Source organism: Meyerozyma guilliermondii, genomic scaffold (genome assembly GCF_000149425.1).
Source record: "Meyerozyma guilliermondii ATCC 6260 scaffold_3 genomic scaffold, whole genome shotgun sequence".
In the NCBI taxonomy this organism is placed as follows: Eukaryota; Fungi; Ascomycota; class Pichiomycetes; order Serinales; family Debaryomycetaceae; genus Meyerozyma; species Meyerozyma guilliermondii.
This window is the reverse complement of record NW_001809798.1, coordinates 777,857-799,933: the sequence shown is the minus strand read 5'-3', so window position 1 is coordinate 799,933 and position 22,077 is coordinate 777,857. Positions and strand designations below refer to the sequence as shown.

At 44.2% G+C, this 22,077-nt stretch overlaps 12 protein-coding genes across 12 annotated transcripts, besides 1 other annotated feature; 6 read left to right on the top strand and 6 right to left on the bottom strand. All coding sequences in view use genetic code 12, as the record gives it.

The window, feature by feature from the left end:
* Positions 1 to 232: 232 nt before the first annotated feature.
* Positions 233 to 3,361, top strand: PGUG_02746 (PDPK1 family serine/threonine-protein kinase; the record flags this gene model as incomplete). Its single annotated transcript, XM_001484967.1, has 1 exon — positions 233 to 3,361. One exon carries the CDS (start codon positions 233 to 235, stop codon positions 3,359 to 3,361), a length of 3,129 nt encoding a protein of 1,042 aa, XP_001485017.2.
* A 116-nt stretch (positions 3,362 to 3,477) lies between these two features.
* Positions 3,478 to 5,193, bottom strand: PGUG_02745 (uncharacterized protein; the record flags this gene model as incomplete). Its single annotated transcript, XM_001484966.1, has 1 exon — positions 3,478 to 5,193. One exon carries the CDS (start codon positions 5,191 to 5,193, stop codon positions 3,478 to 3,480), a length of 1,716 nt encoding a protein of 571 aa, XP_001485016.1.
* Positions 5,194 to 6,807: 1,614 nt separating this feature from the next.
* Positions 6,808 to 6,978, top strand: RPL27A (60S ribosomal eL27 domain-containing protein; the record flags this gene model as incomplete). Its single annotated transcript, XM_001484965.1, has 1 exon — positions 6,808 to 6,978. One exon carries the CDS (start codon positions 6,808 to 6,810, stop codon positions 6,976 to 6,978), a length of 171 nt encoding a protein of 56 aa, XP_001485015.1.
* A 207-nt stretch (positions 6,979 to 7,185) lies between these two features.
* On the top strand, positions 7,186 to 8,466 carry WRS1 (tryptophan--tRNA ligase; the record flags this gene model as incomplete). Its single annotated transcript, XM_001484964.1, has 1 exon — positions 7,186 to 8,466. One exon carries the CDS (start codon positions 7,186 to 7,188, stop codon positions 8,464 to 8,466), a length of 1,281 nt encoding a protein of 426 aa, XP_001485014.1.
* An 810-nt stretch (positions 8,467 to 9,276) lies between these two features.
* RIB3 (3,4-dihydroxy-2-butanone-4-phosphate synthase) lies at positions 9,277 to 9,885 on the top strand (the record flags this gene model as incomplete). The annotated part of the gene is made up of 1 exon (XM_001484963.1): positions 9,277 to 9,885. One exon carries the CDS (start codon positions 9,277 to 9,279, stop codon positions 9,883 to 9,885), a length of 609 nt encoding a protein of 202 aa, XP_001485013.2.
* Positions 9,886 to 10,035: 150 nt separating this feature from the next.
* PGUG_02741 (exosome catalytic subunit) lies at positions 10,036 to 12,972 on the bottom strand (the record flags this gene model as incomplete). The annotated part of the gene is made up of 1 exon (XM_001484962.1): positions 10,036 to 12,972. One exon carries the CDS (start codon positions 12,970 to 12,972, stop codon positions 10,036 to 10,038), a length of 2,937 nt encoding a protein of 978 aa, XP_001485012.2.
* A 76-nt stretch (positions 12,973 to 13,048) lies between these two features.
* Positions 13,049 to 14,755, bottom strand: PGUG_02740 (phosphoinositide binding protein; the record flags this gene model as incomplete). Its single annotated transcript, XM_001484961.1, has 1 exon — positions 13,049 to 14,755. One exon carries the CDS (start codon positions 14,753 to 14,755, stop codon positions 13,049 to 13,051), a length of 1,707 nt encoding a protein of 568 aa, XP_001485011.2.
* Positions 14,756 to 14,930: 175 nt separating this feature from the next.
* PGUG_02739 (uncharacterized protein) lies at positions 14,931 to 15,935 on the bottom strand (the record flags this gene model as incomplete). The annotated part of the gene is made up of 1 exon (XM_001484960.1): positions 14,931 to 15,935. The coding sequence occupies one exon, from the start codon at positions 15,933 to 15,935 to the stop codon at positions 14,931 to 14,933; it is 1,005 nt and encodes a 334-aa protein (XP_001485010.2).
* Position 15,344, bottom strand, in PGUG_02739: a sequence uncertainty (Possible assembly error: High quality discrepancy detected during assembly).
* Positions 15,936 to 16,109: 174 nt separating the features above from the next.
* PGUG_02738 (flavoprotein) lies at positions 16,110 to 17,345 on the bottom strand (the record flags this gene model as incomplete). The annotated part of the gene is made up of 1 exon (XM_001484959.1): positions 16,110 to 17,345. One exon carries the CDS (start codon positions 17,343 to 17,345, stop codon positions 16,110 to 16,112), a length of 1,236 nt encoding a protein of 411 aa, XP_001485009.2.
* A 710-nt stretch (positions 17,346 to 18,055) lies between these two features.
* On the bottom strand, positions 18,056 to 18,553 carry PGUG_02737 (ester cyclase; the record flags this gene model as incomplete). The annotated part of the gene is made up of 1 exon (XM_001484958.1): positions 18,056 to 18,553. The coding sequence occupies one exon, from the start codon at positions 18,551 to 18,553 to the stop codon at positions 18,056 to 18,058; it is 498 nt and encodes a 165-aa protein (XP_001485008.1).
* Positions 18,554 to 18,841: 288 nt separating this feature from the next.
* PGUG_02736 (aldo/keto reductase) lies at positions 18,842 to 19,705 on the top strand (the record flags this gene model as incomplete). Its single annotated transcript, XM_001484957.1, has 1 exon — positions 18,842 to 19,705. One exon carries the CDS (start codon positions 18,842 to 18,844, stop codon positions 19,703 to 19,705), a length of 864 nt encoding a protein of 287 aa, XP_001485007.2.
* A 442-nt stretch (positions 19,706 to 20,147) lies between these two features.
* On the top strand, positions 20,148 to 21,836 carry PGUG_02735 (hexadecenal dehydrogenase; the record flags this gene model as incomplete). The annotated part of the gene is made up of 1 exon (XM_001484956.1): positions 20,148 to 21,836. One exon carries the CDS (start codon positions 20,148 to 20,150, stop codon positions 21,834 to 21,836), a length of 1,689 nt encoding a protein of 562 aa, XP_001485006.2.
* Positions 21,837 to 22,077: the final 241 nt, after the last annotated feature.

The window sequence follows — 22,077 nt, the reverse complement described above, 5'->3', positions numbered from 1 at the left end:
CACGTGATGCGGTCCAAAGAACCGACGGCGTCATGGCGGTGTTCCCCCGGTTGAGGCCTGTGTGCCGGACTCGCAACCCGGTAACCCAAACTTGGAATTCTTGACCCTATCCTTACACGCCATCACATCAAAGTTTTTGGCACGGCTATGGTGTTGCGCAATTGAACCAGGGTATTTTTGAAGTATAGCATCATTTATTTTTCACCAAACATCATTTCACACCTGGTAAATCATGTCAGAACCGTCACACAACACCAGCAACTTTTTGGAAGATTTACAGAACGATCTTGACGAGATTTATAATGCCAATTCTCATAGCAATGGAAGTGTGGACACCTTGGACTCGATTACCAACGCAGTTCCCGCTTACGGACCCAGACCCGCTGGTCCAACCCGACTAGGCCATCCTCATGTCATTCCTCCGGTGCACATTTCTTCTCGATTATCGTCGTTACAACTTAGTGACGAGCCCAAAGTGGTCCAAAGTGAACCCCAGACCCCCAATTCATCGTCGTCGTTTGACTTTACTCCACGAGGAGCACAAACAAACTCCTCGCTCAACGTTTTGTTGGACACTCCCTCCACGGAAGCTCAATTCCGTGACATCGTTGATCCCGATACACCCAATATTAATAGTGGGTCATTTGCCAGTTCCCAAAAAGACGACGACTGGGCTGAAAGGGGTGCTGCAGTGAAAACTGTACTGTCAGGTAACTCGGTTCGAGTCATAAAACGAACGGTTCAGGATTTCGAATTCGGCGAACATATCGGAGAGGGTTCGTACTCACAGGTGGTTTTAGCCAGAGATAAGCACAGCAACAAGCAATATGCGGTGAAGGTTCTCGATAAACGGCACATAATCAAGGAAAAGAAGGTAAAGTACGTCAATATCGAAAAGCATGCGTTGAACCGTTTGAGTAATCAAATGGGTATCATTTCGCTCTACTTTACATTCCAAGACAAAGCTAGGCTCTATTTTGTGCTCGACTATGCTTCCAACGGAGAGTTGTTGACGTTGATCAAAAAGTACAACACCTTGAACGAGGAATGTGTTCGCCATTTTGGAGCCCAGATCTTGTCCGCAATCAAGTACATGCATGATAATGGTGTGATTCACAGAGATATCAAGCCAGAAAACATCCTTTTAGACGATAAACTCCGGATCCAGATCACTGACTTTGGAACTGCCCGGCTTCTAGAGAAGAAAAATGACGAAAGTGAAGAGTACCCGCTTGACGTTAGAGCAAAGTCGTTTGTGGGAACGGCTGAATATGTGTCCCCAGAACTTCTTGAAAGCAAATATTGTGGAAAGCCCGGTGATATTTGGGCATTTGGATGCATTGTATATCAAATGGTTGCGGGAAAGCCGCCATTTAAGGCTACTAATGAATACTTGACATTCCAAAAAATCACCAAGCTTCAATATGCGTTCAGCGCTGGCTTTCCTATGGTTTTAAGAGATTTGATCAAGCAGATATTGGTGCTTCAACCTTCACGTCGTGCAACCATTCCCACTATACAAAAGCATTACTTTTTTGAATCTGTCAATTTCGATGATCCGGATGCAATCTGGCAGGCCCCAGTTCCGGAACTTGGTCCCTACAAGATGAGCGCCAAGTCAATGACAACTATTCCTGTCATTTCGAAATCATCTTCGCAACCTCATATCACAAAGAGACAACCTTCTTCGACTTATACACAAAAGAGGGTGGCCAGTGATAGTCCAGCAGCTCCAAAATCTGGTGCAGATGCTACTCGAGTGAATGCAGCAAGTGTTGCGGCTTTCGTCTACGGCAAGAAAGATGCCAATTCCGATGATGAGTCCGGTGAAACTTCAGAAATCTCGGACCGCCCTCGAAGCTCCAAGCCTGTTAATGGCAAACCAAGACAAAATAGACAAGCACCATTGCCGGATTATATCCCGGGAACAAACATCTTGCGGCCGCAAATTAAAACAAGGCAATCATTTTCCCGATCCTCGACCGCTAGCCGTAAGTCATCAAGACTGACGAAGCAGCCCACTAAATCAAATGTCATGGAAGTCACGAAACTTAGCGCCGCTGAGGTTGCTTGGAACGCTTACTTAAATCATCCTGATGAACGCATCCTTCGAATCGGACCAGTTATTTGCAGCAAGCATGCTACAGAGGTGTACGAAAGAAAGCATAAAGGCTCCTTGCACGACTCGCCTCTTGGAATGTCAAGTAGACAACGTGGGAGCAGTCTTCTTTCTCAGGTTGTGAATAGTGGTGTCGGCTTAAGAGGCGGAGCAAACACCTCTGTTTCGACGGAAGAACCCATCGATGCAACAGATGAGAGCGAGGCAATAGTTACTTACTACGAAATCGAAGAAACATCTTCGTCTAGAGGTACAGAAAGCAGTGGGAAAAGCAGCGGTGCTTCTGAGAAAACTGGCAAATCGCTCTTCAAAAAATTATTGTCTCATGGAGATAAATCTGACTCGGCAGATTCCTCCGCCAAGCCAGTGAGACACCACCCTTTAGAGAAGTCTCGAACTTGTACATTGTTGGTCACGACTCATGGCAGGGCTCTTATCTTCTTTAGAAATGATGCCGATGCCAACTACAAACTCATAAGCGAGATTAAACTCTACTATCCATTTGTTCGTTTCAAAGAGTTGATCTCCAGCGGTGCAAGCAAGCTCCAGAAACTTATTCCAAGCACAGGCACCTTTGTCATCATGTCAACTAACACCTCTTTCGTTTGTGAGGTTGAACAGTTCGAAGTGGGCCAATGGACTGACGCTTTAGCTAGGTCAAAGCTCAATCAGCTTGAAAGACAAAAGTCTTCTCTGGATAGATCTCTGGCACTGGGACTGATGAGTGGGCGTAGGACTCCTCAGGAATCTCCTACGTTGATGGATGCTCCTGTTTTCGCTAATGATAAAGGTCGTCAAACTTCGTCACCAGCTCCTCCACCTCCTTCGGATCGTGCTCCTCCTCCTCCTCCTCCTCCTCCTCCTACGGATTCAGCTCCTCCTCCACCTCCACCTTCAAGGCGATCTGGAGAAGGTGAACACAAAAAAGAAAGCTTTATGGCAGCAAAGTTACGCTCAAAATCTACCAAGCGCAAACCACCACCTGTCTCAGTTTCAACAAACGGCCTTGACATGTCTACTGGTCTTTCATCACCTACGGCCAATAGTGAAAGTGGTATGTTGCATGCAGCTCAACTAGCTGTGTCACATAGTGCTCAATCTCCCACCACGGATAATAGGAGGTCTAGCTTTTCGAAAGAAAACGGCTCAAAATCATACATACGAATCAAACCACCCCAAGGTCAAAAGCCTGCTGGTCAGCTGGCGTCAAAGATGTTGGCAAGAAGCACACGCAAAAAATAGCATCAATATACATTTATGCTTCGGTAAGGCAAATCAAAGTAGCTTTTCCCTCAATGTATATGTTCTTTCAATGTATAAATTTATTTATCATATTCCATCATGGATTTCAATGCTTATTAAACTCTCACTTCATTGTCATCTTCTTCATCAGAAGAAGCTTCGTCCTTAAGTTTTCTATCAGCTGCCAAAGTTTGTGCAAACTTACTCTTCGCTCTAATTTGTGGGCCCTTCCAGTAAAAGATGTAAATAGGAATTGCAACCAACATAGCCAAGCAACCTAACAACGTACTAGCCCACTGTAAGTGTCTCTTACGCCCAATATTGTTGTACAAAGGCGTGGAGTACATGGCTGCAATACCAGCCAAAAAGTCACGAGCAAAGCCATTACCGCCTGTAGCTGATGCAGAATATGGTCCATATGCGGCCACCATGTAATCTATAGTCGACATGTAGATACTGTAATTGGCAATTGCAATTAATGAGGTGAAGATCATGGGTGCAATCCAAGGATTGTAATCTGGGCCCATACTTGTCCAGGCAAATCCAAATAACCCGATGGCTTCTAAAGGTGCAATGTATAAGAGAAGAAGAAGTCTTCTCTCAGCAAACCTTGATCCTTCGCCGTACGTTTCTGTTAGATACTGCTGTCTCCAGACGTCTGGCAAATGTATACCATAAGCAATGAAGTAGCCAATGATGACTGGAATAAACGCAAGACCACATGCCGTGGCAGAGAAATTCCACTGCTGGTAAACAAGAGTGAACGACTCCATACAGATGAAAATCAAGGCGTCAGAGAAACCAGAAAGAAGGGAAAGACACAACACGATTGGTTCGGTCAAGAACATCTCAAAGGGACGGCGCCAGATTCTGAGCACTTCTTTGAAACTTATATTATGACCGTGAATTTCGCTTGGACCGTAGACATTCTTATCCTGGCCACTCTTACGTCTTCTCTTGGCTTCATTATCCACCATAACACTGGATCTCGTTTCCGAAACCAAGAAGAAGTGAGCAATTTGAACCACTCCTCCAAAGATCAACTGGATCCAAAAGTTCCATCTCCAGTGAAGATGGTCTTGCATCAATCCTCCAAAGATAGGACCAACAGCCGAACCACCCACTGACGAAAGCACGACAAATGCCACGGCAAAACCCTGTTCTTGAGGTTCCCACATGTCGGCCGTCATTCCCAAAGTAACGGAACCACCAGCAGACGAGAAACCACCTAAGGCTCTTGCAATGACAACAGTTGCAAAGTTTGGAGCAAGACCACCCAAGATTTGCCAAATGTTCACAAGAAATAAACTCAATTGCATGATGGGCCAACGACCATAATCCTCGGACCAAGGAGCCCAAAGTTCGCATCCAAAGGCATAACAAACAAGGAATATCATTTGGGATACCCTGACTTTTTGCAAACCAATGCCCCAGTATTCAGAGATTAAAGGAATGGCACTTGGATACACACTGGTATTGAAGTTCATCGATACTTGGACTGCGAAAATGATAGACAAAATCATCCACTTTTTGTACCAAGGAAACGAATATCCAAGTGCCTCATAACAGTCCTTCTCACGTAACTCACGTCTTCCGTCCTCATGCCAAACTCCAGGAAACCGTTTGCTGGTTCCTCTCTTCACTGCTTTAGGTCTTGACGCTTGATTATCCTGCTCCTTGTTCTGTGCTACTTCGGCCTCAAGTTTGCCTTTTTCAACAAAATAATCGTTATTTTTAGCCGTTTCATCACTCTCATACGGGTCTTTGGGTAATGGTTTGTCTTGCTCAATGTGGGATATCTCCCTTTCCATCTTCTGGATCTCTTTACTCATGGTGTAAAGCTAAAGAGGGTTAATTTTGAAAATGGAATGGGGAAAGAAATAAACTTTCGGTCACGTTTCGCCTCGATTTTTCACTAGCAGATGACTTTATACGGTGATGCAACATAGCTGCAACCGATGCGTCCGAGCGTAGCAAGGTTGCTATTTTCGGCCGACTGACGCATGGAAGTGTCTCAGAGGACTCAAAAAGATCCAAGATCACCTCAGTCGATCAACCCATTCTCATATAGTAAATGCTTAAAGTGACAGTTTATTGTTCTTTCCTTTTCTCGTTTTCGCCAAGCAATATTCGCTATCCTCTTGACCTGTCAGAGCCGCTCGCGCCTCACGTCAGATAACCTGCACACAGGTGAGACATCACATGGCCATGCATATCTACGTCATATAGGAGAGTTTAGTCAACTCCAGAATAACCAACAGGTAGCTCACAACCGGCCGTGGGCTCAAATTCAGTTCGATGAAATCAACCTATTGAAATGAGAAAATTTGCTATTTTTGGAAACTCGTAACCAGTTCAATAGAAGTGCCAAGATTCAAGTGTGGCTTAATTTTCCGAATTCGCAGTCAAATTAATCCGGCTGCAGCAACCTTATATCCATAAGCTGTGCGACGCAGATGTCAATACGCCATTTCCTAGAAATAGAATAGGCAAGCAGTCGAAACGTTCATAAACCGTAAAAGCGAAATTGGTCATAGATAAATAAGAGAACTCAGCTTGGTGCATACAGGTAGTGAGTTGCAAAAGTTATTGACGAGTTTGCATTTCAGCAGCTTTCTGAACTCTTGAGCGAGTAAAGTGCCAAAGGTACCAAGAATAGTAACCGAACTACGAGTCGCTTGTGCAATTCTTCTGCTCAAAGCCCTAGTAATTGGGATAGTCAAATACTTTAATCTCATATTGTCAATGAGATTCTAATACTCCAATATTTCAAGATAAAAATCAAGAAAGTGTGTCTTATTATTAGGAACGATCAAATTAGTAACTAATGAACCAAGTTGGGGTATAATCCTTTGGCTCAACGTGGTTGCAATTTTCCTGTATGTATCCTCACGTGCGAGGGCTGTGCCCTTGCGGTTTTGTGTCGCTGATTTTTTCACCCGCGAACCTCATAAAATTTTTCTAAGCGACTTGAGAAAAGTACTAGAACAGATATAATGGCTAAATTCATCAAGTCAGGCAAAGTTGGTAAGTACTTCTACATGGGGCCAGCACGTATATTCAAGCTGTAGTGATACTTGGTGCTGAAGATGGAAGCATATTTTGAGAATTCAATCACCTATAATTTTTCACTTTGACAACCTTGAAATTTCATCGATATTATGTTCACATATGTCCAGTGCATGCCCAGCAACGTCAATCTGCAGCGAATCCAAAACATATAATACTAACTCTTAGCTATTGTCGTCCGTGGTCGTTTCGCTGGTAAGAAGGTGGTGATCGTCAAGCCTCACGATGAAGGTACCAAGTCCCACCCATTCCCACATGCCATTGTTGTTGGTATCGAACGTTATCCATTGAAAGTTACCAAGAACTTGGGTGCTAAGAAGACCGCTAAGAGAACCAAGGTCAAGCCATTCGTCAAGTTGGTTAACTACAACCACTTGATGCCAACCAGATACTCGTTGGATGTTGAGTCATTCAAGTCTGTTGTCACATCTGAATCCTTGGAGGAGCCATCGCAAAGAGAGGAGGCCAAGAAGGTTGTCAAGAAGGCTTTAGAGGAGAAGCACCAAGCCGGTAAGAACAAGTGGTTCTTCACCAAGCTCCACTTTTAATCGGCATGTATAGGTAATAAAACAAACGAGAGAGTAGACGACCAAGATATTACTTAATTGATCTTTTCAACTATAAGAATTCCATCTTTTCAACTTTATTGATTTTTATAATGCTATTCACTTCCTTTCTCTATATGCCTTTCGCGCATCTCTCGCCTGCATCGTGACTCAACCCACTCATTACTTCACCAATTACCTTGACTAACCATGTCTTTGGAAGAAAAGACCGCCGGGTTGTCGGTGGAAGATGCTAAGAATGCCAAGACTGAACAGAAAATCACACCTTGGGAAGTAGAAGGTGCTGTGGTGGATGGTGAAACCCAAGGCATCGATTACGACAAATTGATAAACCAGTTTGGAACTCGTAAAATTACCACCGAGACGTTGGAAAGATTCAAGGCAGTTACCGGGGCTGAACCACACCCATTCTTGAAGAGAGGTGTGTTTTTTTCCGAAAGAGACCTCGAAAAAATCTTGTCTCTCTATGAGCACGGCGAGCCTTTTTTCTTGTACACGGGAAGAGGACCTTCGTCAGATTCCATTCATTTGGGTCATATGGTCCCTTTTGAATTCACCAGATGGTTACAGGAGGTTTTCGATGTTCCCTTGGTCATTGAATTGACAGATGATGAAAAGTTTTTGTTCAAACCCAAATTAACCATTGAAGATGTCAAGGGTTTTGCCCGCACAAACGCCAAGGATATCATAGCAGTTGGGTTCAAGCCAGAGAACACATTTATCTTTTCAGACTTGGAGTATATGAACGGACCATTCTACGAAAATGTGGTCCGTACTTCAAGACAAATTACCACCTCTACAGCCAAGGCAGTATTTGGATTTCAAGATTCCGATTGTATTGGAAAACTTCACTTTGCCAGTGTCCAGATTGCCACTGCGTTCCCTTCGTCATTTCCTGACGTTTTGGGCTTGCCTGCTAAGACACCATGCTTAATTCCATGTGCCATTGATCAAGACCCATACTTTAGAGTGTGCAGAGATGTTGCCGATAAACTCAAGTTTACCAAGCCAAGTTTGATCCACGCCAAGTTCTTTCCAGCCTTGCAAGGAGCATCCACCAAGATGTCGGCTTCCGACACCACCACGTCGATTTTCATGGGCGACACTCCGAACCAGATCAAAAAGAAGATCAACAAGTATGCGTTTTCTGGTGGAAAAGCCACGATAGAGGAACACCGTGAGGTGGGTGGGGACCCGGATATCGACGTGGCATTCCAATACCTTTCGTTTTTCAGTTATGACGACGAAAAGTTGCAAAAGTTGGCCGATGGTTATAGAAAGGGAGAGGTTTTGTCGGGAGAAATGAAGCAAGAGTGTATTTCTGTGATCCAAGACTTTGTGGCTGCGTACCAGGCAAGACGGGCTGCCATCACCGAGGAGGAAACTGACCAGTTTATGAAACCCCACAAGCTTGTGTGGGGAACCAAGGAAAGAAAGGTGCCAGTGAAAGAACGGCCAGCCAAGAAATAGAAGAAGTAGATACTATACGCAAATAATACTATAAATTTTCTGGTCTCTTTTTCAATAGTATGCCGAGATTCTCCACCACAAACATTAGTTTGTCAAAGTCATCCGATTCGGCTTCATCTCCTTTGCCGAACCATCTTGATCCTATCGATAAGAATGTGTCTTTTGGATTACTACTTTGCAACATCAACTTGGCTATTTGGCCCGCTACTATCTGTATTTTAAAGTTTGCATGGTTGCCTATAATGAGCTTTGGGTTCTATCAAAGTATCTTCACCCAGAGTACCACTGGCCAATCGCATGGTGTCGGAGGTGGACACTGGTATTTCAAATGTTGAATCCATAGTGCTGTCTATTCGTATGTGGAGTATGACTTTGTCTTCTAGTTCTGTAAGAATGTAGTCTATAGTGGGGCCATTGGGGTATTGGGCTGTGTGGGACAATGTGGATGGAAACATGAGATGTGAAAATGCAAAATGTGAAAATTGCAAAAAGTGAAAAATCGAGAAATAAGAGAAAAGTGAAGAAAAGGAAAATGAAAGAGAGAAAAAAAAGTAAAAGTGAAAGTAAAAGTAATAAGTAAAAAAGAGTTAAATAGAAAAAGGGTCTAATAGAATGGAGAAAATAGTGTAACCAGTAGCTTTTTCCGAGCCGCTCGGATAATTACGCACTTATTCATACATGACACAGCTGACAAAGTCGTCCGACCCGCATTAGCTCACGTGAAACAAACCGGCTTAGAATCCACCGCCGGCCACTATACTACTTATATAAGTGACGTACATCCCCCAGCTCCTAGTAGTCACATCCAGCATGTCGTTTACACCTATACCTGAAGCCATTCAGGCATTTAAGCAGGGTGAATTTTTGATCGTGATGGACGATGAGAGCCGTGAAAATGAAGGTGATTTAATCATGGCTGCTGAGCTTTGCACCCAGGAAAAAATGGCGTTTTTGGTCCGCCATCTGTCTGGATACGTGTGTGCTCCGTTATCTACTGAACGTGCTGACAAGCTCGAGTTGCACCCAATGTTAAAAGACCAAACTGATCGTCATGGAACAGCTTATACTGTCACCTGTGACTATTCCCACGGAACCACCACGGGAATTTCTGCTCACGATAGGGCATTGACGGTTCGTCTGTTGGCTAATGCTGAATCCAAATCGGAAGACTTTATAAAGCCAGGCCATATTCTTCCCTTGCGAGCGGTGCCAGGACTACTCAAAAAGAGAAGAGGCCATACTGAAGCAGCGGTACAACTTACCGAGCTCGCAGAGCTCCAACCTGCGGCTGTAATCTGTGAACTTGTAAGAGATGAAGATGGACTCATGCAGAGATTGCCCGACTGCCAAAAATTTGCAAAGGAACACAATCTCAAAATCATCACCATAGAGCAGTTGGTGGAGTATATTAGCCGCTAGCGAGCCGTAGCGAGCTGCAGAGCTGCAGAGTGTGAACAGTACGAACAGTACTGAAGAGTACTGATAGATAGCGCAGCTAAAAATTTACTGACATTAGTCTATGCATACTCTATGACTATTCCTCCCCTAGTTTTTGGTCCTCACTTTCTTCTACTTCTTAAGTAGTAACTGTGCCTTTCTCTTTCCCGTAACCTCATCCTTGACAGACTTGACGTCTACCTCCACTTTATCAAACACCCCCACCACTCTCTTTTTTCCAGAATGGTCCTCAAATGTCAACTCAAACTTGTCTTCGTCATAAACGGCACTGTCGACCTTTCCCAACAAGTCCAACTTGATGAGTCCCTCGACGCCAAACTTGGGCACAAGGACAACAATTCCATTATTGAAACACTTGATGACATATCCTTCATGAACAGACTCGTTGTTTCTCATAACCTGGCCAACATAATATTCAATACTGGCTCTTCCTGCAAACTGGGCATTGCGGTGCCGCCTGTTGATATTCTTGACAATAAGTTCCATCTTGGTTTTGTCCCGATGACTCAAGTCCAAGTTTTCGTAGCCAATGGCACCGGCTAACTGTCTGTGTGCAACCACATCGCAGTATCTTCTAATTGGTGAAGTAAAATGGGTGTAGATATCAACTGCCAAACCATAATGTCTGAACTCTGGGTACCCATAAGAACCGGAAGGAAAGTATTCGGCAGCCATCATACACCTGGTAGACATTATACGCAACAATGTGTTGAAGTATGGGTCATTGGGATCTTCACATCTGTCGAGCGAATCGGCTAAAGCTTTCGACGATTCAAGCGAAATAGACATACCCTTCTTACGGACTCTCAACATTTCATTTAAAGCTTCGAAATTTGTAGCTGGCGGAGGGGCGTGGCGACGTAACATGGCCGTTTGTGGATAGGCATCGTATATCTTTCTGGCGACCGAGATATTGGCGAACAACATAAACTCTTCAACCAACGAATTTGTCTCGAGAAGCTTTTTAATTTCAACCTCTCCGGGGTCTGAGGTCTCACTATCCATATGGACCTTGACTTCAGGAGATGCCAAGTTTAGGGCACCAGCATCCAAACGTTTCTGTTTCAATTTCTTGGAAAGCTTGAGTAAGATTCTCATGGACTGGGTAAGTTCATCATTTTGAGATTTATCGTCAATTCGAAGCTGGGCTTGCTCATACGAAAATGCCTCTCTAGACTTGATTATGGATTTCATGTAGTCAACATTGACAATTTCGGCATTTTGATCAAGTTCCCAAATCACCGAGAAAGCAAATCGATCCACATATGGTTTAAGAGAACACAAATTCGTTCCCAAAAGCATAGGCAACATGTCAATTCTCTTGTCCACCAAGTATACCGACGTACCTCTGGAAGCACCTTCTTGGTCAAGAGCAGTGTTGGGTTTCACAAAGTGAGTCACATCGGCAATATGTACACCAACTTCATAATTTCCATTTGGAAGTTTTCGAGCATGAAGTGCATCATCGATATCCACACATCCTGGAGGGTCGATAGAACAAACTAGCTTATCACGAAGGTCTTTCCGTTGAGCCAATTGTCCATCAGCCATGTTCAAAGTTTCAGGAACCTTCCAGTTGGCTCCCTCCTTGGGAAGACAGTCCAACACATTCTTTGAGAAAGGACGATATTCCACATCATGCTCTAATAATAACGCTTCAGTTTCTGCCTCGGCACTTTCCACGTCACCCAAGCTTCTGACAAAGTGGCCTTGAGGGTGTTTTGAAGTCGAGGGCCACGAATCAACCACCACCACGATTCTCTTACCCAATAAATCAGTAGCTTTTCTCGTCCGTATTCTGATTTTAGGCAAAACTTTGTCCATCAAAACAACAAAACATGTCTTGGAAGCGTTCCCGCTCTCAGAAACAGACAGTGGGTCGACTTGACCAACATAGTACCGCCAAGATCTCCGAGAAATTCCCACCACTTTTGCGGTGGGTTGAAGTCTCAGCTGCTGTTTTTTGGACTCACTGGTGACATGAAGAGCTTCTTGTGCCAAGAGTCGGCGTTCGTTATCGGAAATGACCCCCTTAGGCTCTGATCCATTTATATCATCGTCTTCGTCTGGATTATCATTCTGAGCAACGGCGCTCTCTTCGACAATAGTTGACGATGGTTCCCGCCATTTATCCTTGGGCAACAACTCCACAATCACCGAGTCGCTGTGAAATGCCCTGTTCAAGTTCTTGGAGCCAATTATTAAAAGTGGTTTTTTGAAGGCAGGTACCAGCACGCTACCTTGTAATATGTTATACGGCGAAATGTTGATAATACCCTGGTAAAGAGTTCCGTTCTTGATTCCACCCATGATTCGAGAGTTTGAATAGTACTCAGGGAAACTTATTTCTGGACGGTCGCCTGAAAAAGATACATTTTCTTGGGGCACCAAATCTCTTAAATCGTCAGCGTTTGGCAAGCAGTCAATGTATTGTGACAACGAATATGATTCCAATCCGTCGGCAATAGCTTTGGTTCTATTATCCTTATCGTTGCACAAAAATATAATCTTTACACTGGGAAGGTGGTCTTGGTACCATTTGGCAGTTTTCCTGATGGCACGATCATTTCTGTCGTTGATGGTCTCCAGCTTTCCTCGGTTGATATAGGTAGATTCATGAAACTCGTTATGGAATACCACAAACCGCTTGTCACTGCCCTTGACAAGGGCCCGGATTCGCTGGTAGATAGGAAAAGACCTTGCTTTAACTTCATCCAAGGCTGTTTGGGGAATAATGACATCGTAAAAACAGGCAGTATTTTCCAACATATCCACAGCATGAAGCATGATGTTGGTGTCCACAACCACATAGTGCATTTCACCGCTTGTGAGCTTCTGGGGTGTGCTTGAAAGCACAAATTGGGGCAACAAACCTGCGGCATCGGGTTTCAAGTGTTCATGACAAATTTCACAAAGCGTCGAATAACAAGGAATATCGTCACGAAGATAGTGTTCGCGAACTATCTTGGTAGCACCTCCATTGCGGGACCTCACAAAGACTTTGGACGTGACCGTGAGACCCGAGGTAAGCCTTTTGCGTTCCAACATGATGATTTGAGCTTACAGAATGTGATGAGATGAATTGAACAATTTTATGCAGGAATTTTTGGATCGCCATGGGAACCTATATATCAAATGAATGCTGTTGTAGAAGTATGCAATCCCCACCTCTTTCTGGATCCAAGCCGTAGACGTACAAGTATCCGTCGGATGTAACGACAAAAATATGCAAAAGGGCCATTTCCGTCATCAGCTGCGTATCCAAAGCCGATGCTGGTGCTGCATCTTTCGAGTGAAGAAACATTTGCGGTACCATGTCATGGACCACCTGACTGTCGAGCACGGCTATCGACTTGACGTCCTTGGATGCAGACGCTATTTTGAGCGAGGCAAAATGTCTCGTGGGTTCGAGAATGGATGCAAACTTGGAGGGGAGAAAGTCGCCCATTTTCTGGGCCGCTTTTCGACCAAGAGTTTGAGACGACCGTCGAATCATTCGTGCCACCGAGAGTCTGGCATGGTCGACTATCGGGTCGATTTTAGGCTCTTTTCCATCCTCGCTCATTCCAGAAATGCCAGAATTCATACTGGTATAAGAGTTAGACGAACCCTGGGAAAGCTTTCGTTGCTTAGAAGGAACCACCTCTAACGACTCCACATCGTCCACGTCACTATCGTCGCCGTCATCCTCGATTTCGTCGTCGAGATCTTGAGTGGCAGACGTCTCTTCTGCTATAGTTTCGTGCTGTCTTGAAGCTCTCTTGCGCTTGTGTTTGGATTCCAACGACTCATCTTCACCGAGTCTGAATATATGAACGGTTCCAGAAGCGGAAGTAGTCACCACGTACCGGTTATCGGGGCTGAAAGCCACCAGGTACACTTTGGTGGGGTAAGTACCTCTGCGAAACTGGTACAATTTAGCACCGGTTGAAACGGAAAAAACCCTTACTATGGTTCCTTTGTCGGATGCGGTAGCAAGCAAGCGGCCATCGGAAGAAAGAGAAATGGCTGCGAGTGCAGATTTATGGGCTTCTATCACGCATAGAGGTTGGAGCAGATCAGTGTCAAAAATAATCACATCTCCCACCCTATTAGGAGCATTACTGACCGACTGGATGTTGTTCTGCTTGGAGTGCAGTCCCCCATTGGTGTTGATTCCAGCCACAAGAAGCGAATCGTGCATTGCTGTTTTTGGAGGAGAGGGATAGGCGAGGTATGAATGGGATTGGGCATCTGGAGTAGAGTCGGTGGAAGTCATTGAAGCCGAGCCAGAGCCAGCACCTGAACCAGAAGCTGGTCCGGAACCAATAGAGCCCGAATTGTCGGCAGAATTTGAGGTGTCAGTCGAACCTTGATCAGCAGAAATCGCACATATACCAGCCATATTAGGGGACGTTTCAATGGTATGTAAAAGCTTCATGGTGGATATGTCATACAAGTAGATTTGTTCTTCAAGGAGAACTATCATCCGGGAGCGAGTGAGTTTGACCTTTAATATGGTGGAAGGAAACACCAAATCACAAATTGTAGACCCTCTCTTGGTATTGATAATTTTTAGTTTACGAGGAGACAGCCCTGTTTCTTCACCCAAAGCTACAACAACTACCAATGACGTGGAATAGAGCATTTCCACTATACCTATAGCTTCTCCGGGTGGCGAATCATAACATTTTGTAAATGGATTGGTGGTGAAGATGCTATAGCCTTTATTATTACCCACTGCAATACAAGACCCATCTTGGTTAAAGGTGATAAAGTTGACCAGAGAAGACGGCTTGTGCACCGGCTGCAGCTCGTAGCTAGGAATGGGTGCTATTTGTGATTTGAGCATTGGAGGGTGACTTGTTTTAGTTGAGACGATAATCGCACAGGAGCCGCGCACGGGTGCAAAAGTCGCTTATGTACCTCATACAATACATTGATGTCGAAACTAAACATTAAGAAAGTCTACAATTCTAAAATTATTTCAAGATACTTGATACCTTTCATCATTTTCTTTTCACTTTTTAATAATTCCTGGCTAACCAGCTCGTAAACTTGTCCACCATCTCCGGGGTAACATCGTGTCCCACCCCCGGCTGAACAAAAACTTCAGTAGCAGGGTTTGAATTCTTATACATATCGGTCCACAACTTGGACAACCGTGCGGGAACCAACAGGTCATCGGCACCAAAAGCTGCAAACATTTTCACCAGGGAAAAAGGGTAGTTTTCAAAGATAGAAACATCTTCAGCAGCCACGATACGGTGCAAGTATTCTGGGTACTGAACGGACGACTGGTGTTCGGTGAGTTTCAATTCGTCGTAGCTGGAATAGAACCATTTTTTATCAAAAGCTGGAGATTCTTTGTCAACTTGAAGCAACCTGGTAATCAATAACGAAGTCATATCAGCACAACCAATGTTAGGATTGATAAATTGAATTGACTCAGGGTACTTGAGAGCGTACCTAATAACCGTGTGACCTCCCAAAGAGTAACCACACACTCCGTTACGATATTTGATGACAGTTTGGTGAGCTTTTTTCAATTCCGGTGCCAACTTTGCTTCCAAATTCAAGTATGCTGGCAAGTAGTCCATCACGAGCTTCAAGTCAATGACATTTCCCTCCACTATAGACACCAAATCCGCCCCATGGGTATCGTTAGATTTCCATCCTCGGTTCTTGACTTCTTGTACAAGTCTGGCGCCGTGGTTGCGATTGTCAAATGTCACACAAACCAACGGAACATCAAGAGAACTTGCCTTCTTGTAGTACTGTTTCAATACAGTGTAGGCAGCAGACTCTGTATAAGTGTAATCTCCCCCACGCTGGTGAACCAAGTATACAATCTTGACAGGAACCTCCTCTAGCTGCTTGGAATCAGTAATTCCCGAATGCTTGTTGAACTTTTCGTTGATCAGATTGATGTATGGAGTTAATTGTGATGCATTATAAACATAGGTGGCAATTCCACCAATCAAGTACTCGTCTTTGCTGTATGCGTTTGGGTCGAATTCAAAGTTTTTCATTTTATAAAGAAGATGGAAAATGCGGGGGAGTGCGAACTGGCCCGGAGAATAGTGACAATTGCTACGAAGAAGAGAATGTCTCGACAGCAAATATGCTTAAAGAGTGATAGCTGGTACAAATTGAATTGCTACTGAGAAGTCTCCAGATAATTCACTTACTATTACAGCTATCATCTAAGCTCGTTCAGATAGCATGGACGATGCAGTAGACACTTCAAAGCCAACTCCTGAGTTTAATATAGCATTCTGAGACGCCAACCGCTCGTGCTCCTGTATTTCTTTGCTGCTTAGTGTGGACCGGTGGTGATGAATAGATATGAGATTCGACGTGGGCGACCTGTCGTCGTCGTTGGTATCGTCTTCCTCACCATCTTCCTCCTCTTCTGGCTCTCCAAGACCCTTGGTGACAAAGTCTACAACTTCACGCCAAGACCGCATGCCTCCCATAGCAATATTTCCATCGACATCCACACACTTTTCCACAGGCTTTAAAATGCATATGTTGGGAAACGTTTCCTTCAACAATACAAGCTGTCGCTTGGTAATTGGATGCGAGTACATGGAGTTGGTGAGAGCCACGGCTGCGAGAAGTGGTTTGGCTGACAGCGATGCACTTGATAACACCGTATTGTCACTGCAAGGATACATGGCGTCGTTGTGTGAGTGAGCAGGTGCGTGCCATATACGCAAGATATCTGTCAACAAGCTGTCAGAAAGGCCATTTATGGCTTTTGCCAAAGTGTTTGCTGAAAGCGGAGCGAGCAAAAACATGTCTGCCCATCGCTGAAGCGCAAATGGAAGCATGGTGTGATTGGGCAAGGCGGCTGGGTTCATCTTACCGGACTTGGAATATATGTCTGACGTCAAATATTGTTTGATACCGTCATTGTGGAACCATACTTTCACGCCCAACTGGTCGAATTTGTGAAGCTTTTCTGTCAAAAACCACTCGGCGGATTTGGTGAGTACCACCTGGATTTCAAGCCGTTCATGGCCGTACAACTCGAACAATTTTTCAATGATCAAAAACACATTCTTGTGGATGGAGATACAACCGGTGATACCTATCAACAAGTGGCGTTTTTTGTTTGCGGCTTCTTGGTTTATTAACGGTGGCAGAACAATGGACCCGGACCTTGACATCAAAGGCAACAGATCTTTGCTGCTAAACACCACTGGCGTTGGTGCCTTCACCTGATCCTCGTCACAGCACGCTCCTGAATAGAGACCATGGAGATTGGGGCTGCAATCATTATTTTCAACCACAAATGAAGGGTGACTTGCACTTTCCGCAGTATTCTTAACAACGTTTGTGGAAGAAAGACACAGCTTTAACGTGGGATCCACCTTGACGGAAAGGGAAGGAAGTCGTTGTGGCCTTGGATGATGGTTTACAGTGGTTGGAGACATTGAAAGTGGCAGTTTTGGGAAATGGTGATGACTAATGGACGGTTTTAAGTTGGTCAAATTTGTTGGTTTTGTAACAAAATGGATACCTATAGCAAGCCAGCCATACAGATGGCACCTAATATAGCGCTAGGCTAACGAAAAACTTTTAGTACAAGCGTCGAAACGAAATAAAATGGAAATAGATTAAAGTGGAACCGGCGATAACATCGCACCCAGCTGACGTCAGATGTCATCTGGGGCAGAATGGTGCACGGGTGCGCGTTTTGACGGGTGCAATTGCCCAATGCGAATTTTGAAGTATAAATTGGCGCGGAGGTGCAGTGGGTTGCAAATTCTGTCAAACCAACAATAACCTTTGATTGAACACGCCATTTCGATATGAAGTGGAAATCTTTCACCTATAGGTGTTTCAATACTTGAGCTAGCGCTTGAAAGTTCCCAGCTGATAAAACATACCAGTCACAAAGCACGATACTGAGGTTCTCAGATAGGTCAGTGATCACACCCCACACGCGTTGGACGCCAGTTTGAAGAATAAATGCACTTGCGTTGATACCAGAGCATAACTGTCCAAGGGAATCTTCATTGCACTGATTCAAGTTAGTTTCTGATTCATTTTGGTGTTACATTCATAAAAGGTTATTCATTTCTTGGTGCTATAAAAGTTTATTCAATTCTCGGTCTTACAAACAGTTTATTCAGTTTTACAGTTATTCATTTGTTGGATATCCCTCATCATACTTGATGTCCTTTCCTGGATTGGGTCCTGGAACAATTCCCAACTGTTGCAAAGCCGTCAAAGCACCCTCTTCACCAATCTCGGATACTATTTTACCATCCTTGAGCTTGAAGATGGAAGTACCTGAAAAGTATATCTTCTTTCTCGTGTTAGGTTTGTCTAACTCACCAACAGCAAGATCGTGAAAAGCGACACCAGAATGTGTACCTCCACCAATCCAACGTCCAACAACATAATCACCTTCGGCAATCAAAGGTACACCATAGCTTCCAAATGAAAGGTCGGGAAATGCTTCTCTAAACTCAGACAACATTTTCTTCGAAGCGTTTCTCCCAACTCTTGGTCCGTGCATTGGATAGTGAATGAGATAATCTTCAGCACATAATTTGTCGACAATGTCTACATTGCCCTTTCCCCAATATTCGTTGAAGTACTCAGTCACGACTCTTTTGTTCAATTCTGTGGACATCGTTGAATGTGCTACATTCGAACGAGTGACTCCTCACTCCTCAAATAATCCATTTTTTGCTTTCAATTCACTTGCACTTTGAGAACAAAAACTCACCATGCAATAGACCATCGCTCAAAATTGTGACGTGCAATACATCGCAGTGTAATGTTGAGAGCAAAATGTCGCCAAGACTTCCAAGTGCCTTCAATTTGAGAAATTGCTCTCAAACATATTCACTGACTCTAGGACTTAAGTGCACGATATGAATATTTAAGGCCCCAATTCTTGGAGGAGAAGCAAATAAAGATGAACTCGCTTACAAAATACTCCACTTACTCCTTAAACAATGGTGCAAAGATCCCAGTGATTGCAATGGGAGTTTACTTGACTCCACCAAATGTAGCATCACAGGTTGCCTACAATGCTTTGAGTGTTGGATATAGGCACTTGGACTCTGCGCAAATGTATGAAAATGAGCAGGAGGTTGGCGAAGGAATTGTCAAATGGCTTAAAGAGAGTTCAGATCGCAGGAGAGAAGACGTTTACTATACTACAAAGATTTTGGACTCGAACCATGGTTATGAAAAAGCCAAAAAAGCCATTGAAGGAAGTTTGGAAAGAGTCAAATCTTTGAAGTATATTGATTTGATGTTGATCCACTCGCCCCAATCTAATAGGGAAAAAAGATTGGAAACTTGGCAGGCAATGCAAGAGGCAGTCGAGAATGGTCAAATCAAACTGATTGGTGTTTCCAACTATGGAGTGCATCATTTGAAGGAATTATTGGAATGGGATGGGTTGAGAATAAAGCCAGTCGTAAATCAGATTGAGTTGAATCCATGGTTGATGCGTACCAAGATTGTCGACTATGCTAAAGAGAACAACATTATTTTGGAGGCCTACAGTCCACTCACGCAAGGAAAAAAGCTTCATGATGCGACCTTGGTTGAACTAGCTGAAAAATACAACAAGAGCCCGGCTCAGATTTTGATCCGGTGGTCACTACAACAAGGATTCGTTGTCTTGCCTAAGAGCGAGAAGAAGGAACGTGCAATCGAGAACCTTGACGTTTTTGACTTTAGCATTCTGGACGAGGATATGAAGACTCTTTCCCATCCGGAATCGAATGAAGTGTTTGCCATTTGGGACCCATCTACGTACCAAGACTGAACCATGCCTTTCATCAACTCCTCAATTCTTTGACTTAGCGAACGTTCAGTCTGCTTTTGCAATCAATTTTTGTACGAAATACCTCAATTAGCGGCAGCATTGTACCCGATTCACGTCCATTTTCATTATAAACTTTACGATACTATCTAAGAGCATTTAGAATAAAAGTTGCACCCAATTTGCGACATTAGTTCAAAGCTTGTCGTTACCCAGGTCGTGCGCCATACTAATTTTTTCATTACCAAAATTGCCTCTTCGCGCTATGCTAGGTGCAGTTGAGACCCTGCTGTCGTGCGCCAGCACCCGCGCCCGTTGGACTATCCGAGGCCATCGGCATGTGCGGGGAGTTCGTTTGCCATGGATTATTATTTCACAGGCGCGCATGTGCGAAATAGTATAAAATGAGCGTTTGATGCAGCCCCAAAAATAACCGCCACCAATTATGTCAAAACAGTCTAAAAACGGTGCAGTTGCTGTTCCAGAAGGCAAAAAGCTCAAGGGCTCTGATTCGTTTCATATAGTTGAGAAGACTCTTTCAACAACGTCTTCAAACTCGGTACTTACCAGTACTCCATTGGACGAAATTGAGCCCAATGTGGCCCGGTTACACAAACAGTTCCACTCCGAAACCAACAAACTTGCCCTGGTTCAATTCCGGTTGAACCAATTGCGTAATCTTTACTTTGCTGTCAAGGATAATGTAGACGCAATTTGTGATGCCTTGAGGAAGGACTTTGGTCGGGCAGCTTCTGAAAGTAAAAACTTGGAAATCGCTCCTGGTTTGAGCGAATTGCTTCATACGATGTCGCTGTTGCACAAGTGGATCAAGCCAGAGAAAGTCACCGATGTGCCACTTTCCATGAAATCAACCCCAATCTACGTTGAGCGTATCCCATTGGGAGTGATATTGATCATTACTCCATTCAACTATCCATTTTTCTTGTCCCTCGCGCCAATTGCCGGTGCCATTGCTGCTGGTAACGCCGTGGTGTTTAAGCCTTCGGAATTGACGCCTAATTATTCGGCATTGATCTCCAAATTGTTCTCCGAAGCGTTGGATAAAGATATCTTTTACGTTGTAAATGGTGGAATTCCTGAAACCACAAAGGTGTTGGAACAGAAGTACGACAAGATCATGTACACCGGTAACAACATGGTGGGAACCATCGTTGCCAAGAAGGCAGCTGAAACTTTGACTCCTGTCATCCTTGAATTGGGTGGTAAGTCCCCTGCAATTGTGCTCCCTGATATCACTGATAAGCACTTGAACACTATCGCAAGAAGAATCGTATGGGGTCGTTTCACAAACGCCGGTCAAACATGTGTGGCTGTAGACTATGTTTTGGTTCATGAATCTCTCAAGGCCAAATTGGTCGCTGAAATGAAGAAAGTTGTACAGGAGCAACTTTACCCCAATGTCAATAAGAATGATCCATCCTACACCCATATTATCCATCAAAGAGCTTATAACAACTTGAAGGAGGTCATCAAGTCCACCAAAGGTGAAGTTGTCGTTGGTGGAGACACCGATGATGCTTCGCGCTACATTGCTCCAACCATAATCGATAATGTGTCTTGGACTGATAGTTCGATGAAAAACGAGCTTTTTGGACCTATCTTGCCTGTCCTTTCCTACAAGTCTTTGGGTGATGCCATAGAAGGTATTATTGGCAACCATGACACACCATTGGCCCAGTACATCTTCACCAGCAGCAGTACTTCCAGAACGGCCAACAAAAGCGTTGACCAAATTTTGAGAAGAGTCAGATCGGGTGCCACTGTGGTTAATGATGTGCTTCTTCACGTTGCGCTTGTCAATGCACCATTTGGAGGTGTTGGTAACTCGGGTCACCTGAACTACCATGGATGGTACTCATTCCGTGCTTTTACCCACGAGAGAACCATCATGGAACAAAAGTTGTGGAACGAGGGTGTGTTGTCTGTAAGATATCCACCATTCAATGATAAGAAGGACAAGGCGGTGTCGTTGTCCATGGATAAGTATAATGGAAATGTGTGGTTTGGCAGAAAGGGAGACGTCAGAATTGGTGGACCTTCTACGTTCTTTGGATTCTGGGCCGGAATAGCTGGCGTTGCAGCATTGGGAGCCGCTGTTGTTTCCGCCCTTTAGTTATGAGGTAGTATTTAAGTCCAATTGCAAGCGATATGAAGTTTAGAATACTGTACAGCAAGGCAAAGATCAAAAAATAAACTGATTTTAGCCTCTCGATTAACCAGTCTCTTCAGTGGCTGAGGTTGCAACCGAAATGCCTGCATGTGCGACTGCGAACTGTGGCAGCGTGAGATTTATAAGCTCGGTGATGTTTAAGTTGCTTGCTAGAAACTTTACAACTACAAGAATGACATCTCAA